Here is an 18496-nt window from a genome sequence, read left to right as displayed (position 1 = left end):
GGCGTTGTACACCGTCTTCCCCTTATGCGCGTTTCGTCCCCACCACTCGGCAATTTCTGCGGCGGAGCGTTCAAATCTCGGCGAAGGCGCTCGATTTTTTTTTTTTGCAATTTCTCCCAAAAAATGGTTGGAATGCAAATCGAAAAATTATAAAGAAAAACATGGATAGAGAAAGGATAAATGATGATTTTTTCAAGAATCTATTCATTCATTCATACATTCTCGCTCACGATTTTCCATTTTCACACAACTAAAGTATTTACAAGGAGACTTTTTCGACGTCACCCAAGAGGTAGAGTCATCGACGCGTTTTATTTAAAGTGGTATTCCCCGTAGGTCTAATCCACTAAGTCGAGGGATGGACAATCATTATGATCTGCCAACCTCGAGGGGTAAAGAAATAAATAAAATCGCGAATCGTAAACATATCTCCCCCCACTCCAACGCCACCTCATGAAAATACATTTTGATTTGTAGATGAATCAATGAATTTACTTACATTATTTTGAATATTACTAAGTACCCCATTATTCGTAATCAATAGAAAAATAGATCATTCTATGTGTCATTATCAAATTTTTCACTAATTCGCTGGAATGAGTGGGAAAATCATGGGAAAAGGGATAGTAAATTAAACCAAAAATAACAAAGATTCTTATTATTTTTGTGTTTTTCCTTTATTTTCTTCTTTGTAAAATAATTTTTTACATTTTTCCGTACTTTTTACAGTCATTTTGCATTTTAAGAAATAATCTCAGCAACGTCGAACAGCTTAGAAGAGTGGGGATGACCAGGATTTGAGGAGAAGGTGAAAGTGACCGCCGCGCGCCCTCGGGGCGCTTGCGAGACCTTGTCCCCTGTTTCTCACTTGACAATACCTCCCTAAATCATACCCTAGAATTACCTATCGACTAGGTCTTCCAAAGAGGATAGACCAAAGTAGAGGCTCAGTTCTGGGGGTTTGACCAGAGACCATGGGGGAGATCAGCAGGGCCAGTCCTGGGAGATCAACCACGAAATGTCCTAGCGGTAGCGCTGGAACTAATTTTGCAGCCGGATTTGTTGGTAAGGTACCGAACATTACGGCTGCAAAGTCGGAGCAGAGGGAAAAGTCGGTAACGGAGATAGCGTGGGGTGGGGGAATAGAAGGAAATAGGGGAAATTAAACGGCTCGGCAGGCGTTCTGGATACCCGAACGGCGTTGAGAGAAGCGTTTCCCTCATTAGGGGGGGGGGGATTAATTTTTAGGAATACAGCATCAGTTCTCGGCGACGGCAAACGAGAATTCCCAATAAACCCTCACGATTCAAAAATTCATTTCTCCCGTTCTACTTGAGATGAAGAAATGAAACCAACGTCATTCAATTGTTCATTAAATTGTTCATTAATGACGGTAGTTTCGTTTCTTAATCCGAGTTAAGAAGGGAGGGAATAATTATGAAAAATGTAGCTTGACGCGCATCAGTTTTCGGCGGCGTCAAGCGAGAATATCAAATAACTCCCCACGATTCAAAAATTAATTTCTCCCCCTCTAGTTGTGTGCGGGGTAGTTACCGTGATGATCAACTGGAAGGAAAAATCGAGTCTTCCAGTTTGATCCTTCCCTACGGTTGTAAGTCGCAGGTATACACCTTGGTGCGGCAACACTGTCTCCTGCACTACTACTCCCCAAAAGTAATTCCCAAGCAGCGATGTTCTTGTTTATGTGAAGGGAATAAATAATCTAGTCTAATAATTAAAGATTTTCTAATTATTTGTGAACATCAATTTATGTGATTGAGATTATAGATTCCCTTCACATAAACAAGAACATCGCTGCTTGGGAATTACTTTTGGGGAGTAGTAGTGCAGGAGACAGTGTTGCCGCACCAAGGTGTATACCTGCGACTTACAACCGTAGGGAAGGATCAAACTGGAAGACTCGATTTTTCCTTCCAGTTGATCATCACGGTTACTACCCCACACACAACTAGAGGGGGAGAAATTAATTTTTGAACTCTGGGGGGTTATTGGGTATTCTCGCTTGACGCCGCTTAGAACTGATGCACGTCAAGCTGCATGTTTCAAAATTAATCCTTTCCCCCCTAATTCGAATTGAGAAACGAAACCATCGTTATTCATCAGAGATTTAATGAACCATCGAATGACGTTGGTTTTATTTCGTCATCTCAATTAGAGGGGGAGAAATGAATTTTTGAATCCTGGGGGGTTATTGGGTATTCTCGCTTGACGTCGCCGAGAACTGGTGTGTGGCAAGCTGCATTTTTGAAAATTAATGCCTCTCCCCGTAATTCGGATTAAGAAACGAAACCACCATCATTAATGAAGAATTTTACGAGCAATCGAATGGCATTGGTTTTATTTCTTCATCTCAATTAGAGGGGGAGAAATTAATTTTTGAATCGTGGGGAGTTATTTGATATTCTCGCTTGACGCCGCCGAAAACTGATGCGCGTCAAGCTACATTTTTCATAATTATTCCCTCTCTTCTTAACTCGGATTAAGAAACGAAACTACCGTCATTAATGAACAATTTAATGAACAATTGAATGACGTTGGTTTCATTTCTTCATCTCAAGTAGAACGGGAGAAATGAATTTTTGAATCGTGGGGGTTTATTGGGAATTCTCGTTTGCCGTCGCCGAGAACTGATGCTGTATTCCTAAAAATTAATCCCCCCCCCCCCTACTGAGGGAAACGCTTCCCTCAACGCCGTTCGGGTATCCAGAACGCCTGCCGAGCCGTTTAATTTCCCCTATTTCATTCTATTCCCCCACCCCACGCCATCTCCGTTACCGACTTTTCCCTCTGCTCCGACTTTGCAGCCGCAATGTTCGGTACCTTACCAACAAATCCGGCTGCAAAATTAGTTCCAGCGCTACCGCTAGGACATTTCGTGGTTGATCTCCCAGGACTGGCCCTGCTGATCTCCCCCATGATCTCTGGTTTGACTGACGCCAGTTTCTCCACGTTACCGACACGATTTCACCCCCGAGGAGACGGGGCGCCACGAGTCCTACTGGGGTATCTGCATATCGGCCAAGCGGGGGGGCTCCGTTCGTACTTGTTCAACTGTACAAATGATCAACTGTACACAGAATTTTCAAACGGTGAGAGCACCGTTTGAAAATTCTAAAATTCTAAAAAGCTAGGCTGTACATGTGGCGCTGGGTCCACATGTACAGCCTAGCTTTTTCTCTCGACAGTTGAATCCCTTCACGGTGGTACTCTCACCGTCTGAAAATTTTGTCTACAGTTGATCATTTGTACAGTTGAACAAGTACGAACGGAGCCCCCCCGCTTGGCCGATATGCAGATACCCCAGTAGGACTCGTGGCGCCCCGTCTCCTCGGGGGTGAAATCGTGTCGGTAACGTGGAGAAACTGGCGTCAGTCAAACCCCCAGAACTGAGCCTCTACTTTGGTCTATCCTCTTTGAGGTCTTCAATGGATTTTTTCTCGCCTGCATTTTTTCACTGCCTCCAGCATTTTTCCCGCCAGAGCGGTCCATTACCGACTGTCGATACGTAAGAAATCATCGGGATAAAAAACTCATTTTCAAAAATGATGGCCATTCACCCCACTTAGAACGCAGTTGCTATCGGCCAACTGTTCCCCCGATTGTCGCGGTGCAAGTGTGTTCCGGGATATATCTAAAAATCAACTGTATGGATATTAAATATAAACAAAACAACAAATACTTTACTAAAGTATGAATGCACCTCCCGAATTGGATACGGTCTATCAGGCCGTTTACTCGTTGTACAATAATCCAGATCCAACGGAGAAGGAAAAAGCGTCATTGTGGCTGGGAGAATTGCAAAAATCTGTGAGTACAACGACTTTATCATTATCTAGACGAGTCTGATAACACAAAAAAGTATTCATTGGCCTTCCTGTGGACTTGATCTCTATAAAAATCCACGAGAAACCGATTCAGTCATACATATTCCTGCATGAGACGAATGAAATAGAAATATTTTGCCCATAACCTCACAAAACACTCCCAACCTGCTATGTTTTGATTAAAGCAGCTCAACGAGAGTTAGTCTATCCTTTTTGGATCAGTTCGTCCTCAGATAAACATGTCCTGATGGTTCCAAGAACTAATCCCTCGTCCAATCAACAGTATTGAACATTTTTCATTGAATTTTAGGTGTATGCATGGAAAATATCAGATGAAATGCTGCAGCAGAAGCGGGACTTGGAGTCCTGCTACTTCGCAGCCCAAACAATGCGTACTAAAATACAATTGTCCTTTCACGAATTGCCCCCGGAATCACACACATCCCTCCGTGATTCACTGCTGGATCACATATCGCAGATCAACGAACATACCAATAGCATTATCGTGACCCAACTGTGTGTTGCACTAGCTGATTTAGCGTTAAAAATGCCATCGTGGCACAAACCAATAGTGGATGTAATTAATAGATTTGGTAACAATGCCGGTAGCCTTTGGCCATTGCTGGAAATCATGACGGTACTTCCTGAAGAAGCTATATCCAGATCCAACAGGTAAGCCTATTCGTTATTGTCGTACGAAGTGTCCTGGATAAACGGGTGTAGAGTGAAATGATGATGAACTATGACTCAGAATTGGGGAAACTCGATGGTAAAACTTTCAAAAGGGATAGATCAAAACCTTTGTCGTAGATTTCGCCATAGATTCGCTCGAGAAATCTAGAGGGAGAGCAATTTATAAGAAAATCGGGTGTAGATATTTCTCCACAAAAAAACTGCCGAAAGAAATTCCTATAAATAAATACAAACCAGAAATTATTTCGTCTTTACTCTAATTGATGATATTTCCGAAACTAATATTTTTCAAGTAATAAATGATTTTTTATGCACCAATTTAAAAAATTATTTTCATTACTAAAATTAAAATTGAAAAAGCCTATGAAAAACCAAATTTTTTGGCCTAATATTTTTCAATGTAAAAAATCATTCCTATGGCGACAGTGTTGAGTTAAATTCCTTTCTATTTAAATTCTGAGATAGACATTTTTGCATTTTTCTTGTAGGACGTTTTGTCAAGAATTACATAACATTTTGTCACGTTATTCCCCAGATTAGGAGCTAATAGGCGGCACAATGTCTTTGTTGAAATGTCATCGTGTGCTGATACAGTAACTGAATTCCTGGTGAGTTAATAGAACTAATTCGACCATGACTCAATACGAGTTCAGAACGAAGAAAATTCCCTTCTTTAGATGTGACTTGCTTTATTGCAAAATTATCAATGAGCTATTACGAACAATAGAACGCTCTTGGAATATTTTACCTTTAAAACATGTAATTAGCTTTCTCATAAAAATTAATATTTCAGAAAGCGTGTGTCCAAAATGGAGGTGATAATGTACAAATTCACATAAGAATACTAAGATGCCTAACGTCCTGGATAAAAGTCCACGCCATGTCTCTAGAAACGATACCAAACGGTGAAGTGGCCACCTACGCGTTCGAGGTAAATGAAAACCCCTCTGCCCCAAGCACCACTCCCACTGAAAACCAATTGTATTTTCTCCACAGGTCCTGCGTAATCATCTGTCGAATCCCCAGCTCCACGAAGCAGCGACGGACTGTGTCTGCATGATTCTCCAAATTCTAGAGGAGGATTACGAGCGAACGAGCAGTGACCACAATGCCCACCTCCAGCAGCTCCAACTAGGTCTCTTCACCAGTGTAATGTCTCTTGAGCAGCCTTATCACCTGTCAGTGGCTCACGAGGAGATGGAGAAATCCATGAATTACTGTCGTATCTTCACTGAACTAGCAGAAACCTTTCTGAATCGAATGGTTGTGGGTAGTATGGATGGTACCCAACATTACGCCATTAGAATACTCAATCTAGTCCTGATGTGTGTCGGTCACCACGACTACGAAGTCGCCCAGATAACATTTAACCTGTGGTACCGATTGTCCGAGGTTCTTTACCGTAAAAATAGTGAACGATTGAATTCAATGTTCAGTCCTTACATAGAGAGATTGATAGCTGCCCTGTGCAAGCACTGTCAGATGGAGCCAGACCACCTGGGCCTAGTGGAAGAGGGCAGTGGTGGTGAAGATTTCGCTGATTTTCGAAGTCGTGTCTCCGAACTGATAAAAGATGTTGTTTTTCTCGTGGGTAGTAGCCACTGCTTTCGCCAGATGTTCTCAACTCTGACATGCAACAACAGTCAGGAACAGTCAAGGCCCCCCACGTGGGACTCAACAGAGGCTGCTCTGTACATAATGCAAGCTGTTGCCAAGAATATTCTCCCGGAGGAGAACGACGTTGTTCCAAAAGTCGTTGAGGCCATTCTTAATGTTCCAGAAAATACTCACATTGCTGTCAAACATACGAGTATTCTCCTCCTCGGTGAATTGTGCGAGTGGATAAACAGTCATCCACGATCACTCGAGCCAATTCTAAATTTCCTGTTGACGTGTTTAAATCAACGAGGACTTGCCAGTGCAGCATCTGGTGCATTGCATAGCATCTGTACAGCCTGTCCCCTACATATGGCGTCTCATTTTCCAGGATTACTACAGATAGCAAGATCACTGGACAGTTTTCCCATCAGCAGTGAAGCAGCTCTTGGATTGATAAAGGGTGTCACGGTGATATTATCTATATTACCAAGAAATGAAGTGGCCCCAGCCATGAAGGAACTGTGCTGGATACAAGCAAGACCACTTTGTGAATTAATGGAGGCACAGGGAATACCCATTGACAGAGGAACCAAAACAGATCCTGTTTATTGGCTGGACAGATTGTCAGCTATTTTCAGGTACACGAATCCACAACTTGATAACTCCAACCAGCCACATCCCTGCCAGAGTGTTATAACTGAAATGTGGCCGATTCTGTCTAACGTATGTAATAAGTACCAGGAGGATGCTAGAATTACGGAGAGATGCTGCAGATGTTTGAGGTACGCTGTGAGGTGCATTGGACAACATGCTGTTCACCTCCTGGAGCCTCTTGTCGAGCAAATTGTCCAGTTATATCTGGCACATCAGCACAGTTGTTTCCTGTATCTTGGATCAATTCTGGTGGATGAATGTGCTGATGATCATGACTGTGCGGCAGGACTTGTAAGAATGCTGGAGGCATTCATCGGTCCCACATTCACCATTCTCCAACAGACTGATGGACTCAAAAATCATCCTGATACTGTTGACGATCTTTTTCGACTGAGTGCGAGATTTCTTCAGAAGGCTCCCATTGCATTTCTCCATTCTGCTGCACTCAGCAGCATCGTCGATTGTGCTATTATGGCGTGCAGTCTCGATCACAGGGATGCCAATGCCTCGGTGATGAAGTTCTTCTATGATTTTCTTCACAGTGGACGAAATCACGACGAGAGATCGGACTTCACGATCAGGAGACAGATGGTACAAGAAGTAATAAGGGATAAGGGACAGAGGCTTGTGACTAGTCTTCTTCATGCTGCTGTCTTTCAGCTGTCATCGTATATGCTGCAGGATGTCGCCGATGTTCTTGCTGAACTCACACTCACTGATTCAATCTCAATGGCCACTTGGCTTTACGAAGCCATTTCGGCGATGCCTGTTCAGAATGTTGAAGGCTCACCAACAGCCACTCCAGATCAAGTTGCGGAATTTCATAATGCTGTTTTGGCACCCAAAATGTCACCCAAAAATGTCATGCATGCATTGCGAACTTTTGCACGACTGTTTCGCTGATTATGGGGTTGATGATGACGATATGACGACGATTTTTAATGTGGATTGAGTGAGGAAGTAACTTGGGGTTGTTAGTTGGGAGAGGGGAAGGAGGGGTTATTCGTATTAATTCAAACCGATGCTGTGGTACAAAAAAAGGTAGCTCAGGGCCTTAGGAGCAGAGGGCCCTTGTGGTCTTGGACAACAGGGGCATTGACCCAGTGGACACAGTTATTTTTTGCCTGTCTGATTATTTAGTTTTTTTTATTCAAATAAGCTTGCAATGAGCTTGCAATAGTCGCCAGGCAATGAAATTTGTGTTGGTGCAAAAGTTTATGAGATTAGAGGTATTAATGGAAATTTTATGTTGCATAAAAAAAAGATCGTTGCTTGAAATTTATTTAATGAGGATTCATCTGATTTATTACTTTTTAAATTTCAGCTGTAAGATCAGCTAGGGCTTATTAATATTATGATATTGGGGAGGATCTGTTCAAATTGAAATCTTCAACTAGATGATTAATTATTCACAATAATTTGCCCCAAAAAGGCAGATAAATCTGAAAAATTGTCTGAAAGAATATATCTCATAATTCTAGTTGCAATAGATCCAACTCAATGTCGGTATTTAAAAGAATTGGTTCAATTCCTCTCATGAAAACTTACTATTTCATTTACGTCAGTTATACTAGGGCTCGGACAAACATGCAATTGACACTTGTTCACAATTTTTTATCTGCCTCTACATTATTTTTTTTTACTTCAAATGTGACATTGAACGGGCTCTTGGACTGTATCATTATTAATTCCTTGACACTGTGGAAATTAATTTGAGAAGACAAAACACTTGAAATGTATTTTTTTTTAAACCGCAACATTGAGTTAAATATATCTAAATCAGTGTTCTGGGGTCTTCTGTATCCCTTCCCTGAGTTACGGATTTTCACCAAAAAAACGTCGATATGGGGAACAGTTAATGTGGAGAACGGTCCATCAATGTTACCGTTAATGAAATCATTCAAATAATTTTCCTCAAGTGCAATTTTCCCGGTCAAATTCGATGTTTGATCTGGCAGACCGATTTTTTTTACATTGATTTTAATCACGGACACAGAATTCCTACCTATTAAAGCGTTAGGTATATCTTACAAGACATTGATTAATCCGTCTTCCCACAATTTTTTACACACATTTTCAAGACACGAATATTGTCGCGTTCTCATTTGGTGGCATTGGTGGACTTTATACGAATCAATGAAAATGAGACAAGATGGGTGATGAGAGACGAGGTCAACGGAGTGAGACTGTCATTGTATTATAATGAATATAGAAAAAAACACGTTTTTTTTTCTCTGTAAATTGATCATGAGAAGTCTATGTTTGGGGTGTGTCTGTCTTAAATATTATTATAGATACGTGTCTGACAGTGCATTTGATTACAAATCGTTTACACGATGACTCATGTTGTAACTATACATCTCTCCAGTTCGTAATACATGAAATTCATCTAATAAATTTGTTACGTTATTGTGATTACCACTGACCATTGATCCATCGATTACTGGCGTTCGTTTTTGTTGAGAGAGTAATTGCCGTTTCCAATTATTTCTTGCACGCATGTGTTGGAAATTCAATAAAGAAAATATCCCGTTCGCACTTTCTATCCGGATTTTTTGCGCAATTTTTTAAATAAAATTGTGAGTAATTCGGATTGTTCTATGACTGAAAAGTTTTCTTTATTTTCTACTGATGAACGTCTCACTTTAATTATTTTTCTCTGGTCACTAAATTCTAGTTGAATAATTCTCCTAATTAATAAAAATTAACAGAATGAATTAAGCAGAAGAAAAACTTTGATTTTTTAAATCGCACATGTACTTCTAAATTTCACAATGTAAGTGCGAAATTTCCTGCAGAAAATTAATATTATAAATTCAAGTCCTTTAAAAAAATTGAAAAAACCTCAACGGCGTTGACGGTATTCGTCCATAAGTGCAGGAGACAAAGTTGGATCAAGTCAATTAATCGGTGGTTCAAAAATTTCGCAATGTTCCTCTCAGGAAACGATTGAGGTTCCTATGGCTTGAGTCATCAGTGACTCATCCCAAAGCGCACTAAGAAAGTGTCTGTAACCAAAGGGGAGTGAATAAAGAAAGGGAAGGGAAATCACTCAGCACTGGAATTTCATTGTGCATTAAATTTTTACAATATCTCGCTGGCCAGCCTTTAAACTTTACAACTGAATAAATTATTATTCCTCGCGCGATTAGTCTGACACAGCCGCGTATCCAAGACGGCTTATATTCATTCCTCCTGGCTCGTCTGGTTTTTCTTTATCGTGCACAGAGTCTAGTTAAAAATAAGACAGGAAAGAAGTACTATTTTTTTCGCGTAATTGAATAATAACAGATTGAAATGTAAGGAGACTATTCAACCTGACTCGGCAGGTACATTAACGACATTTTCGTGGGCGTTCTTGGGTTCCCTTCACGGTGAATGCGTGCGCTCAAAAGGTATGCGTTTGATAGTTGAAGAATGAAAAAAAAATATATATGAACCTGCATTCCGAGGCATGTGATGCACTCGCCTTTTTTAAATTCTTTAAACAACTCTTCGGGGGAGACATTAAAAAAATAGAATTACTCCGACAATTTAAAAATTCCGCGGCAATTGATCACGCGCGATAGACTTTGAATTTATTCACGGGGAGCTCCGATAGGCTGATCGCAGCGGTAACTTCAGTGATTTTGAGACGATAAAATTTCAATAACATCAGTGGATTTTACTTCCACTTCACATCGAAAAACGGTCAGAATAAATAGTTGAAAAATATTAAGCTGCAAAGAAAGAATTAAAACTTTAATCTAGGAAAAACAATAATAAAGGATTTGAGGGATTGAAACGAAAATTATGAGGCCATTAGGGGGGTTTTCGCTCGCTAATAATTAACGAAAAACAATCGACTTGTCAGAATTAGGGTAGGGAATAAAAAAAAGAGAAGTCACCTACTCAAAAAATTAAAATGCTTTGGATTCAGTAATGTCGGTAAATTCAATTATTACAGGTGTGAGTACCCGGTCATTTTTTCCCACTCTACAGTCATCAATTTGCGGAGAATTTTGATTTACCGCCCCATTCCCTCTAATTACACCCTTCGAGCACTTGAGAAAATTCATAAATCCTCAGATCCATAAACTTCCCATCTACGACTCATCTCAATTTCTAATGAGCTGTTCTAGGAACTGGACAACGATGGCATAACATTTTTTTATGAAAATGACTTTCAAAAAAATCTAATAACACATAAAAAATAATCAATTGTTGAATATTGAATTACAGAATGAAAATGACGAGGAAGAGCACAGAATAAAAAATAGGAAATGTAATGAATGCTTTTGGAAACTTAAAATCATTTAATTGCAATAATCTAGGGGAATTAAATGATTTTAGAAGTGAATAGACGATAATTTCTCCCCACGAGATCATAAATCCCCACGTAATTTTGATTTACCGCTCCATTTTCTTTAATTATACCCTTCCAACACTAGACATAAATTCATAAATCCTCAACTCCATAAACTTCACATCTAAGACTCATCTCAATTCCTCTGGAGTGGCTCCAGGAGCAGGACATCGATGGAATAATATTTTTTTTTTTTCGTGTCTTTTTTTCCGTTGAGAAATTCACTTAAACCCATTCCTGAATTTCACCCTATCATCGACGGTGGCCAGTGGCGCGTTGCCGAGCAACGAGACAGCCAGACTGCCGTCTGCCAATTCGTACAAGTCCCCTAGGTGAGCGGGTGGAGGAGGATTGGAGATTGTGAGGCCCTCTAAATGTTCTTCATCCCTCCCTAAACGGCATAAACCAACAAATGTGAGACATCTCAGGGATTTATATCGTTAAATTATTCCACAATATGGAACAATTAAATGACAGCCCCAGACCCTGACGAAGAGCAACTCCACCTCAAGATCTTGACAAAAAAAAATTCGAAATTTTGTAGAATTCATGAGCAGGAAAATGTTCCAATTTAGTCATTTCTTCACCAATTTTTTAACGACTTTATTGGGTTTCGTGGCTAATGTTTTAATTGACATCGACATTCAGCTGATGAATGTCAGAAAATTCTAAAATATCGAGGACATTACATCATTACTATTTTTGTGTGTAATGTCTCGGATATTAAAGCAAGATAATTTTTCGAAATTTATCAGAAATTTTCAGTAATAAAAATCACTGATAATCAGGGATACCCTACTCAGTATCATTAACGCCTCAAGCGGTAGTCTACACATGAGTTGGAACGTCTTCCTTCCTCGGTTGCACAAGCCACTAATCTCACAAATATGACTTTATAATCTAACTCGAAGGCGACGATTATAATCACAAGTTAGATAATACTTTTGTCACACACCTTCATCATATTATCAGTCGTTAAAACTATCATCTGACGAGTGTGGCTTACAATAACACACACAGCAGTGAACGTAAAAAAAAAATATTTTTCTCATTTCAATCTGTGGAAAAGGAACGTTTGAGGCGAAGCGTGCGTAAAACGGACTTTTCGCACAGGACGTGGAAAAAGGGCACGTTCACCTAGAAATAAAGCAGAAAATATTAGTTTATGTGCTCACGTACATACATATGTATTAACCACAAACACGCTTACTAGGTATTTACCGCAGACAGGCGGCTACCGATTTTCCTCCCTTGGTGCACAATATGCGGTTCTCTATCTCCTTCAGCATCTGGATCCTCCCCAGCATGACGTCTATTTACCTATGTACACTCATTGCATGTTTCCCGAATAAATAGAAAACGTCCCAGTGAGGGTGAAGGCGGTATTGGGACGCGGCGAGGTCAGTTATTCCACACCACGCCCATTGTTGAGTCATTATGCAGCGCCGCATTGCACATACGCCCGCCACTGCATTGCCCACTTGTCAACCCTTCTCCTTATGCCTTCATACTCCTTGCGCAATTGCCGGAAGGGAAGAAGTCACTTTCCTGCGGTGAAATATTAACTCTATGTCGATTTTTGAACTCCATTTTGCCGCCCATTTTTTAATAATCGGTTTTCATTGGTACACGAAGCGAAAAATTATTTAAAAATTACCTGACTGTTCTGCAATCTGCCAGTCAAAACAATATTTATTAAAAATTATGGAACAGTTACGCATTTTTTTATTGAACGTTCCATATTTTTTCTTGAATGCTCTGGATTTTTTCCTGAAAGTTCCCTGAGAAAGAAGGTAACTGTTTCGTAATTTTTACCGAAGAGAGTTTTGACGAGCAGATTACGGAAAAGACAGGTAATTTTTAAAGAATTTTTCTTTGCGTATATAGAGGTTTTTCAAAAATTATTAGAATCAGAACCATCAAGATCAAAAGGATTAATTTTTATATTCAGGTTCACAGCAGTTTTCATTTCACAATTAATCAATCAATTAATTAATGAGCTTCAGGCAAAAGAAATAGTCAACTGTAGATAAATATTAAATTAATAAAATATATTCTCAATAAATTAAGGACATTGTTTTCCGACCCATGAACAGTTGCATACCCTCGATGAAATAATGCCCGAATGCACCAGTTCTTATGTCCCCAAATGGAGTGATAAGTACTGGGTAGTCGTTCATGCTTGAACATTATCCTCAACTATCATTTCATCTCAAGGTCATTTAGTCAATTGTCCAAGACCACCAAGTGATAGCCGTATAGATGCCCACATGCCCTCATCTAGAACTCAATTATGCTCCCCACGAGACTAGTCCTCTCCTCCTTGACCCCCTCTTCGCCCGCCCCAAATTTTTGACCTTGAACGGAATAAAGACCGGAGCAATTCTTTGTCACAACTGTTCCCACTTTCCTCCATTAGTCCCGTCAACCGAGAGATATATTTATATCGTCGCATAGTTAAATTTGACAAGGGTACATAGCTGTGTATGGCCGTCCCTGCTGGCAGTAAAGTACCACGCCCTTCCGTGTGCCCTCCATCCACTGTAGTACATACCCTATTGGCAGCCGTTGATGGTCGATGGTGAAATTCGCGACGAATTTTCCCCCTCTTCCTGCCCTTCCAATCTCTCTTACCTAACGTTTACAGTGTTTTACGGCACATCGTTCCGGGAGGATTAAGGGCCGAGGGTTCACGAGAGTTCGAGACTGGGGATTCTTGGGTGAAATGAAAATTTTGCCTGAAAGTGGTAAAATTTAAGGGCGAAACATCGCGCGATGCAATTGCCACCGGAAATATTGCGGATTTTTTTGTAGAGAATGAAAATTTTATATTTTGGGTATTCGAAGGTCTTTTGAAAAAGAAATAAAAGTGGGGAGAGAAATAAAAACAAATGTTCAATCAAAATTATGAATAATTTCAAAATTTTACGGGTTCATCCCGCAATTTTTACGTGAATTCGCGAAATTCTCACAGAGCTGCGAATAATTTTGATTCCGTAATTGAAATCAATTTTTTTATTTTCTCTCTCATTGCAGAATTATATTTTTTTGTGTTTTTCAATTCATTTTTTTATCCATTTAATTTTCACGAGTTTCCCAAGGACGAAAAAAAAGCTGCAAAATAATATTTGTAATCCAACTTTTATTTCGCCGGCGGCACCAACAGATCAATCCCATTCCCCTGAAATGAAATTTTCAATTTATCTCCGGAAAAATCCGTGGTTCAAAATGTTTTTAATTAATTTTTCCACATCTCCATGAAAATTAAAACTGCCGCCAATCATCTAAACCCCTGACCCGCATTATTTACAAAAATTTCTCATAAACAATTATTAAAAAATTCAAAGACTATCACCTCAGTTCAGCGCCTAATTACATCCAATAATTTTTCACAATTAATTTCATCCCCATAAATTAAAATTCACAGCAAATTGGACGATTCTGAGCACTTGCAATAGCTGAAATAATCGTTTATACTGGGTATTAAAAATAATTGCCACTCAATTTTTCCTGACGCTTCGCTTTAACACAAGTATCATGTAGCTGTTGTTGAATTGCCAATTAGGCAATGACTAATTAGACGAGTTCACAGGAGGGCCCGGGGGGATGAGGGTTATTCGGTCGTCGAAGGGCGACGGGGGTGGGGTTACACAAGGACCAAGACGTGGGCCAAGGGAAGGAGGAAATACTGATCTCCAGCAGCCGACGGTTTCCCTTCCCCACGTAGTCCCAGGCCTGGGTGAAGGACCCGTCGCCCTCTTCCCCTTCTCTCGCTTTCGTCCTCGCGATTCTCCCGTCGTCTCGGCAGTGGTAAAAGCTCCCTCCTCACCCCGCCCCGTCTGGCTGTCTTCTCTACCATATAATGCGTCTTACGATCACCCCCCTCGCCTCCCCAACCCTCGCCGAGACCACCCCACCCACCCGTTACGTTCCTTTTCCCATCTACTGAGGCGACAAAGACAAGAAGGTCTTCTTCATTTTTTTTTTTTTTATCTTCAGCGAGTTCTTGTTCCTCTCTGATGTGCCTCACCTATCCGCCAACCCCTCGACCTTTGATTTCCGAAGGAGCGAGACACCTGGCACTGGAGCTCAGATTTTTCATTTTAATTTTTTTTTGTCGAGTGCTTCAGAAAAATTGGAATCTCCGGGAGTGAGTGGGAGTCATTTTCGGATGAAAAGTATTGAGGGTGTAAAGGGAGGGAGGGGATTTTTATCCAATAAACGAATCGAGAGAATAATGAGGAGTAATTTTTTAGAAATCGCGGAATTTTTAATTTTTCTCCGAATTGATGGAATTTTGTCGGTTAAACTTTCATCATTTAGTTATTATTTATTTCTGTCACTTCGAAGGGCCCTTCATTTAATAAAGCCTACACCGGGAGAATTCTACTCCCTCCTGAAGTCCCCGAAATTCCCAAAACTTGCGAATTGACCATCAAAACCTCCCATTAATTTCTCCCCACTGATCGCGAGTAGTAACCAATCCTCCCCCCGAAAAAATCAACAATGACGACTGGAAAAAAAACCTTGAACCCCCTAAACCCTCCACTACCCAAAAAATTACCTGGCCCGACTCCTCGAAATCCACCACAAAATTGCACCAATTTTGCTTTTATTATCGGCGGTAACGACCAGAATCTTCAGCCTCCCACCTGCCGTCACCCGAAAAATGATGGATGACGCTAGTTACCGATCGAGCCCCAAATCCCGGACGTGTAACAACTCCGAGATTGTGTTCCGAATAATTGGACCGACTGATAAGGTCTCCAGCCTCCTACAGCCACCAAAATGGGACATTGTCTGGTCCAAGCTAGCGCGTCCAGAGGAAAAAAAATCCTAAAAAGTAGAGGAGATTTAAAAATTAATTTAACACTAAATTAATAATTAAAAAATTACGGAACTCTCAAGAAGAAAAAAACACCCCCAAACTATTCTCTCGTTAAGTGTTGAAACCCCCAAAAATATGGGGAGAGGGTGGGAAAATGAATACCGTCTTGTTTATCATTAATTATTCTTGACATCATTACGTAAAAACCTAATAAATGTAGCATAAAAATCCCTGTTACAACACCCCCATTAGAATATTCAAACCCTCTCCCCAGAACTTCACAATAATTACCGAGTTCCTCGCGTCATTACGTCCGACGAATCCCACAAAATTAAAAAAAAAAAATCAAGAATCCGCCATTTTCAATGAGTCGTCATTTGCCCCCAGGTGTCCACTTTACCCCAGCATCCCTTAATTGGGTTGCGGCGTCGAGGCCAGCGTGTTGAATCGGCATTAGCATGCCGAATAAAAAATCAAATCAAATCCAAGTAAATCAGAGAAAGTACCGTCAGCGCTGCGGTGTCAATGGCGTGTACCATAACGCCGGCCGGTTCGTCGTACTCTCTCGTCCCCCCAAAATTCATCCACCGAAGACAGGGACAAATATATTCCAGTTGCGTGTTCGTGCAGGTCCGTTTGTAACCGTTGAAGCCGATGTACTCCACACACACACCCATACACCAACACACACACATGATTGAGGGAAAATTTCCCCTTCTCCGAGGGGCGCCCCTTTCCCCACTCGACGTTAAACGACTGACGGGGTTCTACTGGCGGAACGATGAGGCAGATCGGCCAGTTCGTCGCCGGCGTTTCGTCAACCAAGACGTCCTTTAACTTGAAAAATTAATTTTTCACGGATTTTTCTCAAGTTTCTCAACGATAAAACACTCAAAATTTATCGTTCAACCATAAGCCGCATGTAATCGCGAATTATCATTGAGGTTACGTCCGTTAAAAAAATTCCACCATTTTCTTTCAGTCAACGCCACTGACGGCAGTCGAAAGTGCCGGAAAATCCGGAAAAATCGGCATCAATCATGTCCGCGAGAAAAAGAGAGAGTAAATCGACATTTGTCATACCAGAAACGAAAAAGCACGAGTGATTTTGGTGACGTGTTGATACGCCATTTTTAATTCCTTTCAGTAGCCCTCTGGTCTCGTGCAAATTTATGTAATTCAATCGACAACATCGGTGTTCGTCTACACCCAATCCAGCTCGCAGAATCGTCAAAAAAAAAAAACTAATGAAACACAACTGCCTTTTATTCGACAAAATAACGCGAGGTGAACGTTTGTTTTTCAATCAATGGATGAAGGGGTTTTTTTCCATCGTTGGCCCAGTCGCTGGACACTTGGTAAGACACGAAATTCTCTATTACTAATGAAAGAAAAATCATTATTAACGTTCACGTCGATTAATGAACGATAAGACACGACCGTATGCTTCGTGGAATCCATCTTGCTCGCTAGATTAACTCGTTCAAACCGGCCTCAGCGTTGGGTTTTTTATTCGCAAAATGTTCCAGTGAGATCACGTGATAAAATTGACTTTCCTAAACAGACAAAATCATTTTTTAATTTCGTTGAAATCCTGACGAATTCCTGATCAACGCCGACATGTAGTCGGTGATGAGCACATGTCGAAAATTGGTGTTTTATCGAAATCAAAAAATTATTCTGTCCAATTAGACGAGTCAATTTGCTCACGTGACCTCCTGGAAGAGGTCCTTTGATGTCTCCCGACTGAGGAAATTCCATTTTCCGCTGTTCCGCGAATTATTGCTCCCGCAGTAAATCCAAAAATATTTTTTTTTGTACTCAAAAGCTCTCCAATTGCCCACAGCCATATCGATTCACAGAAAGATTCTCCCTCCCCCTTCGGCCCCTCCCCCACTTTATTGAGACACAAAAGAAATAAAGATAGTGTGCGGGTCATAGCCAGAGGTACTGTTTCGTCTCAAATATACGTTGAGGGAAAAATATCGTAAACTTAACAAAATATATCTTGTTGAATGCATATTGTTTCGCATAAAAATAGAATTCTATTGTTCCAACGTTTTAATTAATTATTTTCACAGAGGTTTTCCAATAGGTCATAGATAATGAAATATTCTGTTGAAAATGGGTGATTATTCCATTAACAATATTTTATGGCATGCGATTCCATTGATATCGTCTACAATAAATTTTCAGATCAACGAAAGGCGAGTTATTGAAATAACTATTAAAGTTTGATGAAATATTCACGGAATACGAACCAATGCGATAGATACGAGCCCTCATTTGATCGAAGCCCGAGGTTCATGATTGGAGCCCTCGGAATCAACGATTGAAGTTACAGTTTAATCACGGAGTTCTCTGAATGTGCCGACATATTTCGGTACATCAATGAATGATTTCGATGGCACTGTTGAACAAGGCCGAGTGATTGAGTTCAAAAAATAATCGTTCTATTTTACCAAATTTTTTTCAAAGTGTAACCTTCGCCCGATATAACTCTTATACCGGGATAACACGTGCTTGGAAAGG

General features: G+C 40.5%; 1 protein-coding gene and 1 long non-coding RNA gene across 4 annotated transcripts; one reads left to right on the top strand and one right to left on the bottom strand.

The window, feature by feature from the left end:
* Positions 1-3577: 3577 nt before the first annotated feature.
* On the top strand, positions 3578-9188 carry LOC135161908 (transportin-3). 2 transcript variants are annotated; one of them, XM_064119890.1, is made up of 5 exons: positions 3578-3828; positions 4156-4517; positions 5074-5146; positions 5332-5469; positions 5535-9188. In XM_064119890.1, the coding sequence occupies exons 1-5, from the start codon at positions 3712-3714 to the stop codon at positions 7692-7694; spliced, it is 2850 nt and encodes a 949-aa protein (XP_063975960.1). In that variant the 5' UTR covers positions 3578-3711; the 3' UTR covers positions 7695-9188. The 2 variants fall into 2 exon arrangements, with proteins under 2 accessions (XP_063975960.1, XP_063975961.1); XM_064119891.1 differs by lacking the exon at positions 3578-3828 and having other exon boundaries at positions 4381-4517; positions 5079-5146.
* A 365-nt stretch (positions 9189-9553) lies between these two features.
* LOC135161912 (uncharacterized) lies at positions 9554-16782 on the bottom strand. 2 transcript variants are annotated; one of them, XR_010298871.1, is made up of 5 exons: positions 16471-16782; positions 15701-15972; positions 12347-12684; positions 12092-12273; positions 9554-11527 (listed from the first exon to the last, which is right to left on the bottom strand). It is a non-coding gene; the product is annotated as an uncharacterized LOC135161912 (long non-coding RNA). The 2 variants fall into 2 exon arrangements; XR_010298870.1 differs by lacking the exon at positions 9554-11527 and having other exon boundaries at positions 11557-12273.
* Positions 16783-18496: the final 1714 nt, after the last annotated feature.

Source organism: Diachasmimorpha longicaudata, chromosome 4, assembly GCF_034640455.1.
Source record: "Diachasmimorpha longicaudata isolate KC_UGA_2023 chromosome 4, iyDiaLong2, whole genome shotgun sequence".
Lineage (NCBI taxonomy): Eukaryota > Metazoa > Arthropoda > Insecta > Hymenoptera > Braconidae > Diachasmimorpha > Diachasmimorpha longicaudata.
Note: the sequence above shows the minus strand (reverse complement) of the source record. Positions and strands in the feature narration are given on the sequence as shown.

Coding starts and splice junctions, on each gene's coding strand:
- LOC135161908 (XM_064119890.1), top strand. CDS start 3,712: ATGAATGCACCTCCCGAATTGGATACGGTCTATCAGGCCGTTTACTCG. Junction 3,829..4,155: donor TGGGAGAATTGCAAAAATCT/GTGAGTACAACG, acceptor ATTGAATTTTAG/GTGTATGCATGGAAAATATC. Junction 5,470..5,534: donor TGGCCACCTACGCGTTCGAG/GTAAATGAAAAC, acceptor TTTTCTCCACAG/GTCCTGCGTAATCATCTGTC.